The sequence below is a fragment of the Liolophura sinensis genome, chromosome 11 (assembly GCF_032854445.1).
Source record: "Liolophura sinensis isolate JHLJ2023 chromosome 11, CUHK_Ljap_v2, whole genome shotgun sequence".
In the NCBI taxonomy this organism is placed as follows: domain Eukaryota; kingdom Metazoa; phylum Mollusca; class Polyplacophora; order Chitonida; family Chitonidae; genus Liolophura; species Liolophura sinensis.
The window spans coordinates 10350215-10369572 of record NC_088305.1 but is presented as its reverse complement, the minus strand read 5'-3'; the positions used below and the strand labels follow the sequence as shown (position 1 = coordinate 10369572).

Sequence of the window (19358 nt, the reverse complement as noted above, 5' to 3'; positions counted from 1 at the left end):
CGTGCACTTGTTGTTTAGTCTGTGGCCAGCCTCTGTGAATGACAGACTTAAGTTTGATGAGAGTTTGAACCTTCTATGTTTCCTATTTGATTTTTTCCAATTTTTGATCAGTTACTGGGATCCGTTCAAATACTGCATGAACGTCCTCTTCCAGGGTTGGATCTTCATGTGCGTCATGTCCAGATTTGTAATTTCTCGAGAGTATGTCCGCAATCGGAATTTCCTTTCTGGGACGAAAAACTACGTTTAAATCGTAGAGCTGTAAGCGCAGCATCATGCACTGTAGTCTGGATGGTGCTGAAGCCAGTGGTTTCCGCATGATTATCTCAAGCGGCTTGTGATCACTGTGTACTGTCACTTGTTTTCCATAGATATAAGAATGAAATTTCTCACACCCAAACTGAATTGCCAACATTTCTTTTTCTATCCGTGCATAGTTTTGCTGTGTCGGCGTAAGTGCTCGTGAGACGTAGGCAACTGGTTTGCCTTCTTGAAGAATGACTGCGCCAAGGCCTGATTCTGACGCGTCTACTTGGATGGTGACGTCATAGTATGCTAACACCGGTCCTGGTGTTCGCGTGATGATGTATTTCACCTGTTCAAATGCTTTGTCGCAATCCCATAGCCATTCAACATCTTCTTTTAAGTGTTCTCTTATTGGAGCTGTGGCTGTGGCAAGTCCTGGGGCAAACTTGGTGAGGTAATAGATCATACCCATCACCGTTTCCATTTCCTTTTTCGAGGTAGGGGTTGGCATCTGTTCAATCGCTTTAATCTTGTCTGGGTCAGGTTTCAGACCTTCCGACGTGAGAGTGTGTCCGTTGAACTTTGTCTCTGTGACCCCAATTTCCATTTTTGCAGCATTCAGGTGTAGGTTTTTGTCACGGCATCTCTGAAGTAGTTCTCTGAGTCGCTCGTCGTGCAGTTCTCGGGTTGGTGCGTAGAGCAGAATGTCATCAACCAAGACCTCAACGCCGTCAAGACCTTCCAGGGCTTCGTGTGCTTTCTTTTGAAAGATTTCCTGGGCTGATACAAGGCCAAAAGGTAAGCGTGTAAATGCCCACCTGCCAAAGGGAGAGTTAAATGTTGTGAGTTTACTGCTTTCATCATGTAGCTGGATCTGCCAGTGCCCTGACTGAAGCCGACTGAAGTATTTGGCACCTGTCGGTTTATGTATTATATCCTCCAATGTAGGAAGTTGATAGTGCTTTTGCATTATGTTTTCATTCAAATCCTTTGGGTCGATACATATCCTAAGTGTGTTTTCTTTTTTCGCGACTGCCACCATTGAGCTTACCCATTTTGTGCGCTCGTCAATGGCTGTGATAACGCCCATTGACTCCATACATTTTAGTTCATTTTTGACACGATCCCTTAAGGCTACGGGACACGCTGTGGTGCGTGCACAACTGGTAGTGCTTTGTCTTTGAGTCTAATTTTGGCTTTTCCTGGAAGACAACCAAGCTCTGTGTGAAGATATCCTTGTTCTTGTTGACCACTGATTCTTTATTCGAAAACTGCTTTGTGATTGGTTGATCAATTGTCATAACCACTTTCACCAGGTGTAGCAGCTTACAGGCGTTGAAGCCTAGGAGTGGTTTCGCTGGGCTATCCACAACTACAAACTCTAAGTTCCGAATAATGTTTTTGTACTTGCATGGTACCCTGCATTTACCTGTGACTTTGAGTTCATTACCACCATATCCTGAGAAAACGTGTTTGTAAAGGTACTTCGCTTGACAGTAATCCTTTGTATGTTTCTGTGGGAATGCAATTTACCTGTGCTCCAGTATCCAGTTTACACCTGGGAGTTTTGCCTGTTTCCTATTTCAGTGTTTGCATAAGCTTCATTTTCGTTGTCTTCAGTTTTATTAACTGTTCCTAAAAATAGCACATTGTCTTCAGTATCAGTCTCTGTGTAATGATCATCTTCACAAACAGCATGAGCTGATTTAGACCTACACATTTTCCTGAAATGATTTTTGATGCCACATTTCATACAATTTTTGCCATTGCTGGGCAAGTTTCTGACTTCTTATGTTCATATCCACACCGGCCACATTGAGAATTGTCCTGCTTGTCATTTGTGTTCCCTTTCTGAAACTTCTTAAATTTCTGTTGGTTTTGTCCCTGAAATTTCTGTTGACCAGTTTTGAATTTATTCTTTCCAAATTTATTCTCAAATTTTAGTTCGTGGACTTCAACGGGAGTTTTGTTCAACACTTTCAATTGTTCACGTGATATTTCTTGAGCCCTGACAATTTTTGTTGCTTTTTCTAGAGTCAGATCATCTTCTAAGAGAAGTTTTCCCTGAACTTCAGATGAATTTGAGCCCATGAGAATCCTGTCTTTAATCATGTCGTCTAGATCATGAAAACTACAGTCACAACCAATGATTTTTAACTGAGTGACCCATTCGTCCATCGATTCTGACTGACCTTGACCCCGTTGATAAAATAACTTACGTTGTACCGACGTGTTTTTCTTCGGGTTGCAGTAGTACTCGAAAAGTTCGAACAGTTTCTCTGGCTTCTTAGAATCTTCTTCTGAAAGTTCACCACTAGAACGTCATGCTCTGCAAATGTCTCTGCCTTTTTGTTCGATATTTATCAAGAACTGTGCGGCTTTTTGCTCCGCTTTCCACTTGTAGGCATCCGGTCCGGTGAACACGAGGTGCATCAGTTCTTTCCATCGTGACCAGTTTTCTGCAACATTACCGCTGTCGAAATCCATGGGAGACATCTGTTTCACGTTTGCTGCCATCTCGAGGGTTCTTCTGAACTTCTGACACCATGTAATACTTTTATGTCACCGTCTTTTGATGTAAGAAAGTGTAAATAAATAAAGGACTCGAAACAGCGTCTCCATTCAGACAGTCACTCTATTCCACTCACTTCATCACCTCGAGCAGTCCCGCAGTATGTTACATACGTATTATTAGCCAATCGCTATGTTGCAACGTCATGAATATTAATATAGGGGAGCTGATCATGTGATGTAAACATACACATGTGCTATGATGTAAACAAATGCACGTGGCAAACTATGACAATATCACACAGATTAATTGAGGTATATTAAGAAGAGGTTGGATTTCACCAGTTTTGTGTGATCATTTGCAGGCCTTTCCACTGTCATTGCTGGTATGGTTTTAGTGACTATGGTGTAGAAGTTTGCATTATGTAAATAGACGCCTCAGAAGTTAGAAGCTCAAGTGGAAGAGGTAAACTAACTGCACTTTGAAGTTGTTCAAGTACTTGTACCTGTTTTCCCTGATGTTCAAGTACTCTTACTTGTTCGCCCTGACGTTCAAGCACTTGTACCTGTTCGCCCTGATGAACAAGTACTTGTACCTGTTCGCGCTGATGTTCAAGTACTTGTACCTGTTCGCCCTGATGTTCAAGTACTTGTACCTGTTCACCCTGATGTTCAAGTACTTGTACCTGTTTTCCCTGATGTTCAAGTACTCTTACTTGTTCGCCCTGATGTTCAAGCACTTGTACCTGTTCGCCTTGATGTTCAAGTAAGCTTACCTGTTTGCCCTAATGTTCAAGTTTTTTTACCTGTTTGCCCTGATGTTCTCATATTCTTACCTATTCACCATGATGTTCAAGTACTCTTACTTGTTCGCCCTGATGTTGACGTATTCTTACTTGTTCGCCCTGATGTTCTCGTATTCTTACCTGTTCACCCTGATGTTCTTGTATTCTTACTTGTTCGCCCTGATGTTCAAGTACTCCTACCTGTTCGCCCTGATGTTCAAGTACTTGTACCTGTTTGCCCTAATGTTCAAGTACTTGTACCCGTTTTCCCTGATGTTCAAGTACTCTTACTTGTTCTCCCTGATGTTCAAGTACTTGTACCTGTTCGCCCTGATGTTCAAGTACTCTTACCTGTTTGCCCTAATGTTCAAGTTTTTTTTACCTGTTTGCTCTGATGTTCTCATATTCTTACCTATTCACCATGATGTTCAAGTACTCTTACTTGTTCGCCCTGACGTTTTCGTATTCTTAGCTGTTCGCCCTGATGTTCTCATATTCTTACCTGTTCGCCCTGATGTTCAAGTACTCTTACATGTTCGCCCTGATGTTCAAGTTCTCTTACCTGTTCGCCCTGATGTTCAAGTAGGGTGTCCTTAAAAGTCCTTTTCATGACGATTACCTGAAATTACACACCGAGACTCTCATCAGTCTCTGTAAGCTGTGACGGTTACAGTCTTCAAATGGGATCTGATGAAACAATGGCAAAGTAATCTCAGACTACAATATTATAGTCTAATACATCACACTTTTACTTAAAGAAAAGGTAGCTTCGGTTGTAAGAAATTAAGATGCTGTTCACATACCAGACATTGACCAAAGAAAGGTTGCATGAAAAAAAGACGAAATCTGAATTGTTATAAATTATGCGGGTAAAATTTTAAAAATATTTTTTCAAAACACCTGCCAAGAAGGGACGAAGTTTGAATTCTTACAAAATAATGGTGTAATGCTTTGAAAACATATTTTTTAATGAAATATTCTATAAAAAAAATCTTTCTCACAGAACAAGTGTGATCATTGCCTGCATTTGAAGGTGGGAGAATGTTGGGTATCGGGACACAAATGTGGGCAAATATTATAAACATCGACTGGAATTTAACGTCTGACAATAATTAAGATTGCGTCATTGATTATATGTCAATGCAGCTCGTACCTTGCCCGTATTATTCCAATTTGGACTTCCGGTCACTAGCTGGAGGTGTCGTGTGGAGAAGAAATGTCCAGATGTCATACTGTAAGCTGTAAACAAATCAATATTTACTTATTTGTGTGATTGGTGATAAACTCAGGATTTTTTCAGCTTTGCGTCGGCCATGGATTTACGGAACCGAAAAGTTAGCCAGCATACCTGAACATGTACCTAGCAAACCTGGATAAAAATCCGCAGCCAAACTGACCGTCATGGACTCGAACACACGACCACTCTGGTCAAGATCTTTCACAAACTGCCACTGAACGGCGCGGCCAGCCATTACACCATGGTGGTGATAATTTAAACATACAGTATGAAATAAGAGCATAAGCCCGGTTTGGCAAATATCACGTTTATGCATAGTCATAGGCTATGACTGAATAAATTTCGTGAAACAGCCTACGTAATTCAGAGGCAATGTTCTTTTTTCATAATTAGAAGCAACAGACCATTTAATGTTTTCCTTTTTTGTGTGTTTTTTTTAGGGAGGCGGGGTGGTGGGGGGGGGGGGGGCGTATTGGAGGGCAATCACAAGATTCAGCTATGCCCAAATCCGATTTCTTTGTTCAATTTCAGAAAACTTTTTTATGACACCGGGAATGCAGTCAACTGTTTTAAGGTGGACTTCATTGGCCATATTGATAATGCATGTCATCAGTGGAGTCTCTCCGATTTCTGTTCCGGAAATAGGAATTTAATGTCACATTTGCTTCTCTGTACATAGCCACATATTACATGGGTTAATTTCAATCAGACCTGAGCACAAATGTGTAGAAAAAGTTGTGTGACGTAACTGACGACATGCATCATCGATGCGGTTCATAATTGCCACATTGGTCGTGGGTTTTGTTCGGGCTCGGCCCGGTTTCCTCCCACCATAATGTTGGCAGCCGTCATATAACTGAAATAATATAAATGAATGAATAAATAGACAGATAATTCTCACCTTACAATCCATTTGATTGATATTCATTCAGTAAAATTATAAATCTTACACTAAGTAAAGATATTGTCAGATGCAGTTTTTATGCTCTTTTAACTGATAGTGTTTTACAGTTACTTCCCTTCAAACCAATACATATACTTCAATCAACAATAAATGCAGATCTCAAGTACAGCTCATGCTGGCTTCCTCTTCCGCCGTACGCGTATAGGTCTGCCAGCAACCTGCAGATGGTTGTGGGTTCCCCTGGCCTCTGCCCGGTTCCCTCTCACCATAATGCTGGCTGCCGTCGTGTAAGTGAAATATTCTTGAGTACGGCGTAAAACGTAAATCAAATAATTAAATAAATACAGATCTACATTTTGCCAGAATTGCTAAGTTGCTGTATGCCAATCTCTATTTCCAAATAGCAATAATGACATTGTAGTCGCTATTTTGTCTAAAGATAGGAAGACCTAGTTTTAGGGGCAGATAGTTGATATACTTCCTAAATTTACGCCACTATATACACGTTTCAATTGCAATTAAATATTTCTTGATTATAACCTGCCTATTATTTTTGCTTAACCTTTGGCTTCCCTTTCAAAATTATTTCCGTCACATCAGGACGGTGTTCCCTTGTACATGTAGCAGAGGGCCTTAATACCACCATATGTGGCTGCCCCACTGCAAAACCATGCTAATGACACCAGACATGACTCTCCAAACAACGAATACCATAAACAAACCAGAATTTACCTGTATAGCTGTTTGAAGGGAACTGCTCTCCCAACATGGAGAGTGAATAAACATCAGTGGTCGTGTTATCAATGTACGCTATCCCACCTGAAACAAGGCAAACAATGGATGTAGGTTTCATCAGCTAATGGGGATGGGGATTCCATCCAATAATGGGGATGGGGATTCAGTTTGCAAAATCACCAGAACGAACAAAAATACGGTATCAATAAATAAAATACGTGCAATGCACTATACCAGCACTCGCTCATTAGCGCAGTTGGAAGAGAATATGTTTACAATGTATATGTGTTTACAATTATGTCAAAATATGTCAAGTTCAACGAAAAAATAGAAGGTTCTTCTACACGCACATGACAAGGTGCACATCAGACACACTTGGATGAAAATTGCTTAAAACGTTTAGAGATATCGTGTTTAAAAAATCCTTTCAAAAATGTAACACGAATGACCCCAGAGACCTTGAAAAAATGGACCAAAACCACATAACATAGACACGGTTCTTTCAGGTGCATAAGTGCACATGCAGTCTAGGTTTGATACGAATTCCTGTATACAAGCGTTCAAATCGTTGTGTTTACAAAGAACAGAACAAACGGACGGACCGACGGCCTAACGCCAGCAACTACCACAATACCCGTGGGCCAGTGTTGGACGAGGAGTATGCATACAAAACCACGGTTTACGGTTTCTTCACAAGACGCTCAATTACTCTTGCCATTGTTGATGTTTAAAATTCTCCTTTTTATTTCCGTCATGAAATGTATATTTCCTCCGAACTACAACATTAATTGTATATCTTGTGTTTGACAACATTAAATGATGTATGAGTATACTTTCGTCCACATATTATGCGCATACAGTCTACTCGTTAAAACACTTTCAGGAAAAAGAAACCTAAAATACTTCCTGTTAGTCGTTTTTAAACATGGATCCCCGATGACAAATGACAAAGCCATTGCGCTGTTTTATGATGACGACAGATAAAAGCTACACTCCGTTTTAAACAGCTAAGTGGCAATTAGACTTTCTCTTCTTGTTTCTTTGTGCCACTAACAAGATCGGAGAATACAGCTGACGTATTTGAAACCTCACCTTTCCAATCATAATATCCCGGTGCTCCAGCAACTAATTCAGATTTGCCATTCACCGTCTGGAAAAGAAAGGTGTCAGCTGAACTGCAGTTCGCGCTGAGAATAATTTAGGATTGTTCATGTATGGCATAGTCCTTTTAAGAGGCAATACCGGAGATATTCGGTAAAAAAAATCGCTCGGCGCAAAAGCTGTTGAATTTTTGCTATTATTTTTACAGCAAAGGTTAACAGAGCAGATATTTTAACATTCACAAAATATCCGCTTTATCTATGTAAGTACGTTACCGTTCAAAGTTAGTAATAAAAGGCAGGGTTGCATTATAACTTATTCAAAGTTTAGAGTCACTTTAACACTATAAACAGTAGAGGTACGAGCATGATGTTTACTGATAGCGGATAATTTGAGCTATCCTTAGTCAATATAAAAATATTGGTTCGATTAGCGAATATGGACTTTTTGTCTAAAAATTTCCAGCATAGCCTTTTTAAGATAATTGTAACTCTGATCATGTAATACAACAAAAGAGCTCCTGCAAATGGAGGTATTTTAACAACGCTTGTCATTCAGTTAGTGCATAGAGATAAAACGGGACATAAACCTTAGGTATTTCAACTTAGCAAACCGAAATACTCTCTGAAAGGCATTTGTGTTCAAAACACACACTTTTGTGTGATAGCTTACTTTGTATAATGACTGCTGAATTCTCCTTTGCTCCCCTTTGTCCCAAGACAAGTGTCACTTACCTTTGTGTAATGGTAATGGATGCTGACAAGCCCCCCCCCCCTCCCCCCCCCCACGAAACCCACCTTTACTTACCTTTGCGTGTAAAAAACTGAATCCCACCTACGTCAGAATAAATATAACTAAAATTTATGTGACGAAGGTTGAATTCCACCTGTCTCTGGTGAAATGTTACTTACTTTTGTGTAATAAACGTTGGATTCCGCCTGTCCCTGGACAAATGTTAGTTACGTTTGTGTAATGAACGTTGAATTCCACCTGTCTAAGAACAAATGATGCTTATCTTTGGATGATGAACATTGAATTTCATTTGTCTTAAAACAAACGTTACTTACCTTTGGATGATAAACGTTGAACTCCACCTGTCGTAGAACAAACGTTACTTACCCTTGGATGATGAACGTTGAATTCCACTTGTCTTAGAACAAACGTTACTTGCCTTTGGATGATAAACGTTGAACTCCACCTGTCTTAGAACAAACGTTACTTACCCTTGGAACGTTGAATTCCACTTGTCTTAGAACAAACGTTACCTACCTTTGAGTAATGAATACTGAAGCCGCCTTGACCCATTCCCTTGATGTATTTGTCACCATGTACCACTGTAATAAAAGTGTGACAAGGATAATCAGGGATTTCGGAAATTGTAAATTTATCGCGCAATTCCACTTAGGAGAATTGTTCCCTATATTTGGCATTACCCAAATGTCCATGTATCCAAAATTTTGCAACAGTAAAATCTTTCTATGAATGTTACCTGCAAATGTTAATATACATGACAATGGCGTCGTTTAAATGTCTTTAATAAAGATCATTCTGCTTAACTTGAAAACCAAATGACCGAAAATCCGTTTGTTTTCCCACTAAATCCCTATAGTTGCTAGTTTTCAACCAATAAAGATAGGTTCATTGCTTGATTGACACAGGGATTTATTGAGCTATATTACGAGACATATTGCTGGATAGATTGATATCGTTATGGTATGGATTGTGTATTTATCTGAATCAATTTTCAATAAGATAAAATATACTAAACACGTACAGCACAGGGAATAAACCGACAGCAGTGACGACAGTGTGATAACTGGCAAATGGTCACTACATAACCAGTGAAATACAGGCTCCTGTCAATTTAACTAAGTTAGGGTTTTATTCTGACTGTTCATGTAAATGCTTAAATAGTAGCAAATTACACTCCCCATGGCACCACGGCTTGAGCCGAATAAGGCAGTCTGCAACGCGTAGCATTGCCCTGGAAAGCGTCTCCCCAGCAACACTGATTATGTAAGTAACCTACATTTCTCCTCCATTTGCCAGTTGTCACACAGCCCCGAAGATGGATCGTCCGCTTCATGGGGCGGTAGATCTCGGGCTGGTCAAAAGACCTTGAAAAAAGGATAACTTCCTCGCGTGGCGTTAAGCATTTAGAGGATAGTGCAACGACTGGTTGACCCGTATCAGTATAATGGTTCGGGTGGGGCTGTTTACTTGCCTTCGGTAAGTCGTCTCAGTGAAACAGCACTAGATAAAAAGAACGGTGGAAATCCGTCCTGCAACATGCAGGCACACCGCGTGCAACCCTAAGGACTTTTTTGTTGGCATATGCCTGAAAAATTGTTCATGACGACGTTAAACCCCAAGCACTCATTGACTTACATTTGTCCTTTACCGAGCTTCTCCGAGGTTTCATAGGCGTGTAGGTAGCAGAGAATCTGGGTGGATTTCCATAGCCTATCTCGTGACATCGGCCTTGAGCCAGATAAGCAGCCTGAATTCGGGTATTTTTCCATAATGGTGCGCAGGCTGACAAAAAAAGACCTCAACATTCACTGCATGAATCAAAACATTTTCTTCATTTTTCCTCAAACTTTTGTTGATTTTCCAGCCATTTGACCCCTCGGCCAGTGGAGTTGTTAGATTCAAACCTAGCGTTCGCTGTTTTGACTAAGGCTTTATTACTTGTTCCATAATGGTGCGCAAGCTTGAAGAAAAAAGATGCTCTCAAAATTCCCTCCATGGCTCAAAATATTTTCTTTGTTTTTTCGCCAAGCTTTTTTTTTTTATTGATTTTCCAACCTTTGACCCCTTGGCCAATGAAGTCGTTAGGCTCAAATATAGCATTCGCTATTACTTGAGTAACAATAACAGCTTTGATTATTCCTTGATCACTTGAAATGGTATTGACATAACCGACATTGTTATTCAGGAAGGTAGAGAGCGCTGTTGTTCTATCAGTTACAAAATTTACTTCCCTTTGCAAAGGGCCACACTAAGTGTGGACCGCCTCCTGAAAAAAGCTATGAAACATGGACTTCCGCTCCTACTCACAGTGATTCTGGGAGAAATCTCCTCGCCCACAGCAATGCTGAATCCAAGCCGTTGATTTTCTATCTGGACTGGTTTGTTATCGTCTGCCAATCACAATCGGTGCATCATTCATTTTCATGCCAATTGTGAAACATTCTGAAAATTCTTCGAGTTGTTCTGTAGTATATATATCTAAATTCTCTGTTTGGTGAAACGTACTTGGTGATGGTGCTGTTCTGTGTTTTATCTACGATTTCCTGTATTTAATAACACCTGCTGCCCAAAAAAAAAAATCAAAGAAGAACAGAAACGCATAGGTAAACACAAGCATAATTTAGTATATGATTTTCAACCAGGTCACAGAATGAGAAAGTCAAAATGCCAGGATTCATGCAACAAGCAACGATGAGACCAGGGACCGTATTTACCAAGCAACTTCACACTCGGGTCATATTGTGATTAGTACAAATTTTAAACATTCTGGAGCGAAGCACTTTAATTGTAACTGTGTTTGAATGTTTGAAGGCTTAAGACGTATGATAAATACGGGCCCTGGTTCATCTCACCATTTAGTGTCACCCCTTAATATGGTGAATTTTTAACATCTTTCGGGCTTTGCAAACTCTGCAGAGCCCAGAGGAGTCCATCGCACCTCACCAGATATCTAAAAACAATCCTGGTTTAAGGTCGCAGCGGTAGCCAGCGTGAACTTGATTCGAACTCTTAGCGAGATTACAGGACTTACCGCTGACTCCCATATCTAGTTCGGTACACTTGATTTGGTCATAGCTGCAGTCAAACACGGACCCGGTCTGGAGAGTACCTGGCTGGAAGGTCGAGTTAGACTTTGGGGCACCAATAATTAACCTGCAAAAGATAAAAACAGACATAAAAATGAATACAAATAAAAATGAAAACGTTATAGAGTGACTCATTGATGTATTGATTGCTCGTTCATTCATTTATTTCATGATTCTTTGATTGAGACTGACTGAGTGACTGAATAGGTGGCTAGATAGGTGTGAATGGCTGGATGGGTGGATGACTGAATAGGTGGAAGGATCGGAGTGAATGGCTGGATGAAAGGCTGGATGGGTGGATGACTGAATAAGTGAATGGATGGGTGTGAATGGCTGGATTAATGGCTGGATGGGTGGATGACTGAATAGGTGGATGGATGGGTGTGAATGGCTGGATGAATGGCTGGATGGGCGGATGACTGAATAGGTGAATGTATGGGTGTGAATGGCTGGATAGGTGGATGACTGAATGGGTGGATGGATGGGTGTGAATGGCTGGATGGGTGGATGACTGAATAGGTGGAAGGATCGGAGTGAATGGCTGGATGAAAGGCTGGATGGGTGGATGACTGAATAGATGATGAATGGGTGTGAATGGCTGGATGAAAGCCTGGATGGGTGGATGACTGAATAGGTGAATGAATGGGTGTGAATGGCTGGATCAATGGCTGGATGGGTGGATGACTGAATTGGTGGATGGATGGGTGTGAATGGCTGGATGGGTGGATGACTGAATAGGTGGATGGATGGGTGTGAATGGCTGGATGAATGGCTGGATGGGTGGATGACTGAATAGGTGGATGAGTGGGTGTGAATGGCTGGATGAAAGGCTGGATGGGTGGATGACTAAATAGGTGGATGGATGGGTGTGAATGGCTGGATGGATGGCTGGATGGGCGGATGACTGAATAGGTGAATATATGGGTGTGAATGGCTGGATGGGTGGATGACTGAATAGGTGGATTGATGGGTGTGAATGGCTGGATGGGTGGGTGAACGGAAGTGTGGATGAGTGTATTAGAGATGGAATGATAGGTGGATGGATGCATGTGAATAAATAGATGGGAGGATGATTTATGAGAAAGTGACTGGACATGGATTTCAGATGGAATGATGTGTGGGTGAATGAATGGATGGGGTATGGATGGATGGTAATGACAGAAGGGGTGGATGAGGTATGAATTTCTTGGTGGATGCCTGAGTCATGATTGAGTGGGTGGATGGGTGGAATGAGGAACGTTTTTGCCCTATCCATTTGAGAACAGGCAAAGATATTGCACCAATATCTTTAACTTTGAAATAGTGAGGTTTCCTGCTTTTTGCTGCAGCGAAAGGAAGCACGCTATAACAAACTTTAGAATAAAAGAGTTGCTTTTGTGGCTTTGTCGACAGAGGAAAAAAAAGAACAGCGATATTTTAATGTACAATTGTGTGTTTTTATCATTTTCTTGTGAATGAAATCAAACAGATTGACATGGCGATAAGACGAAATTTGATTTATAAAATGTCGCCTGTCGAAACCATATTTGTGCATGAAAAGCGTCACCTGGTAATATTTCTACAATATACAATATGCGGCATTTGAGCCTAGAAATGTCGCTTTGTAGCTGTAAAGATTTTTCTAAAAATGAGACATTGTAAGTTAATATATGTCTTCAGTGCGACTAAGATAAGACGGTAAAACGAAAACGTAGTATTTTAACTTTCCGTTCAACGGATTGCTCTTGCGCAGAAACAAAGAAAGGCTGTTGGTGTCTTCAATGTTATTTTCACTTCAGCTAATTAGCATGTTATGAAATGCACATGTGTAAAACTATATCTGGAAAACGACAATTAACAGCTAAAATATTATGAGGCCGCGTTGTCCCCATCAATCTGTGATCCAAAAACCAGAAAACCGCGATATTTTACACTAAAACACTAAAAGAGTTGAACATTTAAATGTTTAACAGTTAAATGTTACTTTGTCTCGCGTTAAATAGTAGAGAGATTCGACAAGTTAATGGCAAACTGGGCGTTTCTCAAGAGTTGGGTACACAGTGTTAACGGAGTGTGCGATGGCTACAACGAGCATCCATACAATAAACGTATAGATACTATATAATTCTTAATTCTTCTAATTTTCAGGACAGATATTATTCGTGCTAAAAGAAAAAATTACATTTCTCTCTCAGTTGTTTTTTTTTTTTTCGAAAAAACAAAGATTTGTTTATGGTATTCAATAGATGGACTAACCATGTGAGAAACTGAGTGTTCAGTTATATGAATATTGACTAAAACGAGCAGACCAGATATCCACAAAATTAGAAGAATTACAGTACACAGAGTTGATTTCGATTGGTAGTTATGTTAAGCTGCTACACAACTGCCGGCCTCCTGGTCTGTGGACGACGCAGACAGGATGCCCTCCCGGATGTTACAAATCGGGCAAATTGAAAGCATTGGTGAGCCATCCATCAGCTGTGATATTATTTATTAACATTGAAATGTTTTATGTAACTATAAATATGTTACATGCAACATTTTGGCAGTGTTGGAGGAGAGAAGGTATTCATTATCTTAAATATTTTCTTATATTCTCTTTTAAACTAAGCTGAAATGTTACACATAATTTCAATAATGTAACATCCAAAATTATATATATATATATATATATATATATATATATATATATATATATATATATATATATATTGTTATGTATGACTATTTAACGTCTTCATGTACTGTTAGTCTGCGGACCTTTGTGAAAGCATAACAGGCCCTGTTATATATGTACAGCGCGGACCTGATGGAAAGCACCTTGTTCAATGCTCTGTTTATTTAACTGGCTGTTCATTGGCTGTTAATTCTGTGTTTAAAAATAGTTGAATCCACCTGGGACGTATATAAGCCGTGTTTTCTGTGCAGAGGGGAGGTATTTTTGCTGCATCCACTGGGAGCCAGGAGAGTGTGCGATGCTCTCGTATCGAGTCCATTATATTTATATGAGCTGGTGATGCCAGTTTCGTTTGGGAGGACAGATTTTTATGCCGACACCGTTTGTGTACCACAGTAGTACTGATGTCTGGTTTATGTGAATTTCTGCGGAAGTCACGTTTATTGGTGTTCGGATCTTTATTATGATTATACAGTGTTGACTGTGTAGTTTGTTTAACACGCTGACCTCACCTGACCGACAAGGTCGTCAAGGACTCTAAACTGAAGTTTTCAGTTTTGCAAAGGACGTTCGTCCTGCCACAAGGTGACATTACTCTACGTCTCTGAACGGCTCGTTTGTGAGTTTCTGCGGGAGATGTGATTGTTCTAAAGTGGATTATACCTCCATGCCTGTATTTACCCTGTGTTGTGCTCTGCGGGTGTGACGTCATTCAAAGGCTTGACTGTTCCAGTTCTGTGTAACCTGTGTACTGTGTTCGTGTTCGCTAACCTGGCGAAGTACCTGTCTAGGACAATTTGTGACTTGTGTGAATTGTGTGTTTATCCCATGATCTTTACGTTAGATCTCCTGGAACACGTTCCTTGGGATGCAAAGGTGAACTGGAAACTTTTAAAGACCGGTAATACTGATGTGTATGTTGTTGTTGAACTGTCTGTAAAACTGTACGTCTCATTTTATATATAAAGCATTGTTTACATTGTAATATTGAGTCACTGAGTCTGTTTTCTGTTGCTGCTTTCAATACCGTAACAATATATATATATATATATATATATATATATATATATATATATATATATCTTCGAAGTTCTTCGCCTTCTTATATATATAGTTGTGGATGTTTTATTTATGATTATAAGCTAACACTTTCTAAGTTGTCACAAATTACCACTTTTTAAAATACTTAAAAATGTTGCAATCTGACACTATCTTACGTTAAATTAAAGCTTTTAATTGTTTTACTGCGCAAAGAAATGTTAAAAATCTTGTAACTATCATTATGTCAGAACTTGCGAACAACCATTATGCCCATTATGCCATGTTACATTTAACATTATGCCCTCTCATTTCAAAAACAATTAACCATGCTGTTTTATCTAGCACTTCAAGTAACTCCCCACTCACTTAAGGCTGTCATCAATATTGTCATTCAACATTTCTAATGTCAGGTAACAAGCGGCACTGAGAATTGTACTGTGCCCACGTCCTGTGTAGCCTATAGCCACTGAAAGCCAAGTAACTTTACCAACAGCAATGCCCGCTCCGATGCGAAGTTTTCTCCGCCCATAAGCAGTCCTGCCATCATATATAAGTGCAATATACTTGAATTCATATCGTGTGTACATCTGTACACATATCCCTGTCACCAAATTTGATATTTGCTATAGGTTTCGATATCACCCTTGCTTTACTCAATATATAAGTCTTCAGAGAATCTACTCTTTCGACAGCCAATGGCATCGCGGCCAGCGTACTTCAGGCAGGGCATTTTCAGCCAATCATTGATTGTCCCTTAAAAGTGTGTATTTCCTTGTGTCGAAGCCTTCAGAGAAAACTGAACCAGTAAGCCACACCCAAAGTTTACCTGAGGTAGACTCGACACTGTCCATTTGAGTAAGCTGTGTAAAAGTATAAAACTAAGTGAGACAAACAACTGTATAAGTCAATGGTTGTCATAGCATTGAAAATTGCTTCAGCCTATACATGACTATGTCAGTGTTTCGGGTATGTTTGGCCGCGTCTACCCTCATCAGATGTCCACGACAAAGATTAAGGTAGCATATGCTATAATTTGGATTTAAGCAGGATTTCACGCAGGTTGCAGCCTCCACGGTAGGTGATTTGAGGACAAAGAGGAAACATTTCATTAGAATCTTTATTTCCTTCAATCAGATGCCAGTATTTGTTAAGGGTGTTTCTAATATTCCTTTGACAAGTTTGATAGGTCGTTATAAACCGTTTGTTTGTTGGACACGACTTTTGTAGTCTTCTTTTTCCTATGGATTCTCATAGGGCGGTCCTCAAATTTGTCTTTGTTGAAAATGGAATCAACCTCAGTTTCCGAGTAATTTCGATTAAAAGAGTGTCGATTTCTTAAAGAAATCCGGCACATTCCTGCAGTTACGACAGTACCTGGTGATTTCACCACTAATAAAAGATTTAAAGCAGGGCGGGTGGTGTGCCGACCCTATCTGTAGATGTTGATATGTTCCGGTGGGCTTTGAATAGCATTTCAGATCAAGGATGCAATCCCGTTTGAATCTTTCTCCTTTAAAAATAGTCATGTTGAGAAAGTTCATTTCTGAATTTGAAATCTCATCGATAAATGTAAGGAATGAATATTCTTGGTTCGCAAGCTCAAAGAGATGTTCAGCAATACGTCTGCTAGACTTCATGGTAAGCTCATCATTTCCGAATCGTTTGTGAAAGATTATACTACTGCGATGTGAAAATTTATTCGGGATCCGACTGATGTGCCTGAATATGGCAATGTCACAAAGTTCAGGGGAAGGGACTGCACCCTGGGGCGCACTCACTATCTGCTTGTAATGTTTGTCGTTAAAGTTAAACTCATTAGAGTTTAGAATAAGGTCATTTTTCAAGAGTGACTGATAAAAGGGGCGATTGATATCGTATCCGGTAAATGCAGTAAATGCGGTAAATTTTTGTAGGAAATATAGTTGTTGGCATGCGGCAGGAAATATCAGGTAGATATTCATGACACCGTTTATCAAACTGCTTTGTGTTGAGTAATTCACATACATCATGGAATATCCTGTTCCGATTTCACGGTAGCGAATACCACCATAGAGCTGCCTGTTTGCCTACTTAGTGTAATCAGAGACATTGTGTATTAGAGTACTATTGTCCTTATCAGCTTTCGTAACGATAATTATACGGTAGGGCATGCGTGATTTATTAAGAGACTTCTTTTCTCCCTCCGAGAGGTTGTTCATACCAGTGACTTTATATGAGTGGTTTGGTTGCATAGAGATGATTCTCCACAGTCATTTGCTGGAGGATGGACAATTTGATATATGCGCTTAAAGGGAATGTACCTTTGCTTGTTATCTCTATTGGCATTGTGTAAATAAACCCTAGTTCTCTTGTCTTTTTCAAAAGTCCTAAAATCCCACATAAGATCTTGAGAACCAATATATGGGGTTGGGACAAAACTGAGTCTTTTAGATAGGAGAAGAATATCGTCCTCCGTAAGAGATATACGAGATAGGTTTCTGACAAACTATTTAGCACTGTCCAGCGCTTTCTCTTTTATTTCAAGCTTCTCTGTAGTGATACGTTCTACACATTTTGCTATACGGCTTTAACCTTAGTCTTAGAAGAGAATCTTGAACGCATTTTGTGCTGAGCTTGTGCGCTTCGAGCGGGAGGTATGCTTATTCTGCTAAAGTGGCTTTAGCGAAAAGTATGCGGTGTATGAAATAAATTGCTTTCACAAAAGACGTGGAAGTGCCAGCGCTAGAAAATAACTCTCTGCCCTCCCCCATTCCATGGTGTTATGATCTCCTGTCAGTGTCAATAACTAAGGTGGACTTGAACCATGCATATTTATGAAGGAAGTTCACAGCTTTGAAGAGTTAAGGGTTCAGTAAATTAAGGTAGATGATGTCGGATATCGCTGGCTAGATTACATGAAGATTATCTGTACGCCACATGTGGAAAAGTTCGTTAGAAACATGCCATTGGTCGACGGTTTTCCTTAACTGATAAAACTCACCGTCATTGTGAAAAATTAACAAGGTGTAAAATAACAATCAAATAAATCAGCCAATAATTCATTAAATAAATAAACGAATGTAGGAGTACGTCGGATTATTGATTTAAAAGACCAAGCAATTATAAATACATTTTTACGTAGTGCAGGGTTACCTCCGTGGCCGAGGTGGTTATCGTGCCCGCGCGCGCAATGACAATGTTCAAGTCCAGCTTATGCTGCCTTCCTCTTCGGTGGGTAGGTCTCCCAGCAACCTGCGGATGGTCGTGAGTTTTCTACGACAATTGCCCTGTTTCCTCCCACCATACCGCTGGCCGTCGTGGTATAAGTAAAATATTCTTGAGTACGGCATAAAACACCAATCAAATAAATAAATAAATACATGTAGTGCACACGTTTGACAGTATAACTGTAAGACGTCGCTCAAAACTGGACAAAAGTGGGAAGATGTTAGAAACATGCAAGTTTCTTTTTATATATGATGGCCTGAAACACGATGACGTTGTGCGAAGTCATATCGTGACGTTGCGCTGCGTCAAGAGGCCGTGTCGTTTTTAAATTGCTATAAGTCACTGACAATGGGGCTGCGTTGTACAACGCTGTCGCAACGCTGCCCCTACGCTGCCTCAAGCGTATTCACCATGGTGACAGATCTCTTCACCGTATGTTGTCATGGAAATTGCACCAGGTACAGTATACGACTGCCTCGAAGAACGGGCCCCAAGCTAAACCCTAACGACGACTGAATGAATGACTTACCGCACTCCCTGTGAGTCATTTCTCAAGATCCCCAAAGCAAATCCGAAGTCAGATCCAGCTGGCCCTTGTTGTAGTCGGGACAGATTGATGTCAATGTTAAAACATTCTGCTATGTGCAGTATTGAGGTTAAGGCGAGAGTCAAGCCCACAACTATGTCGTTACATAGCATGACGACTGCAGCAGCAGAAAAACAGGCGTACTGCCAGAGGTAATGGGACGTGATACACGAGGCCAGACCAGTTACATTGACAGATCAAGTAATGATGATTTCATCAAATCAGCCGGAAGTGACAAGTCCGAGCGTCCGGATTGAACCGACGAGTGACGGCCCGACACAGGGATGTGCCCATAACCATGTCATACCAGAGCCTATTCCGTCACATGACAAACCAACAGGAACCGTAACTCTGTAAGGCTTTCCTTTAGCTCAGCTCCCCATGACGCTTATCAGAAATGTAAATTATAAGTGGTTACTCTTAACTATTGTACATAAAGTTGTATTTAGTATAATTGCTAGCATGCCAATGTTGTCAGCTCACGCTGGAAGATTCAATTATACTGAG

General features: G+C 40.3%; 1 protein-coding gene across 1 annotated transcript in view; it reads right to left on the bottom strand.

The window, feature by feature from the left end:
* Nucleotides 1-19158, bottom strand: part of LOC135477678 (integrin alpha-9-like) — a 38586-nt gene extending 19428 nt beyond the window's left edge. Inside the window, exons 1-9 of the mRNA XM_064757864.1 lie at nucleotides 18795-19158; nucleotides 11304-11425; nucleotides 10580-10662; nucleotides 9908-10055; nucleotides 8789-8853; nucleotides 7511-7568; nucleotides 6416-6502; nucleotides 4696-4781; nucleotides 4105-4161 (exon numbers count right to left, since the gene is read on the bottom strand). Of these exons, the coding sequence (XP_064613934.1) occupies nucleotides 4105-4161; nucleotides 4696-4781; nucleotides 6416-6502; nucleotides 7511-7568; nucleotides 8789-8853; nucleotides 9908-10055; nucleotides 10580-10662; nucleotides 11304-11425; nucleotides 18795-18964 (876 nt within the window). The 5' untranslated portion in view covers nucleotides 18965-19158. The remainder of the gene's footprint in view (nucleotides 1-4104; nucleotides 4162-4695; nucleotides 4782-6415; nucleotides 6503-7510; nucleotides 7569-8788; nucleotides 8854-9907; nucleotides 10056-10579; nucleotides 10663-11303; nucleotides 11426-18794) is intronic.
* Nucleotides 19159-19358: the final 200 nt, after the last annotated feature.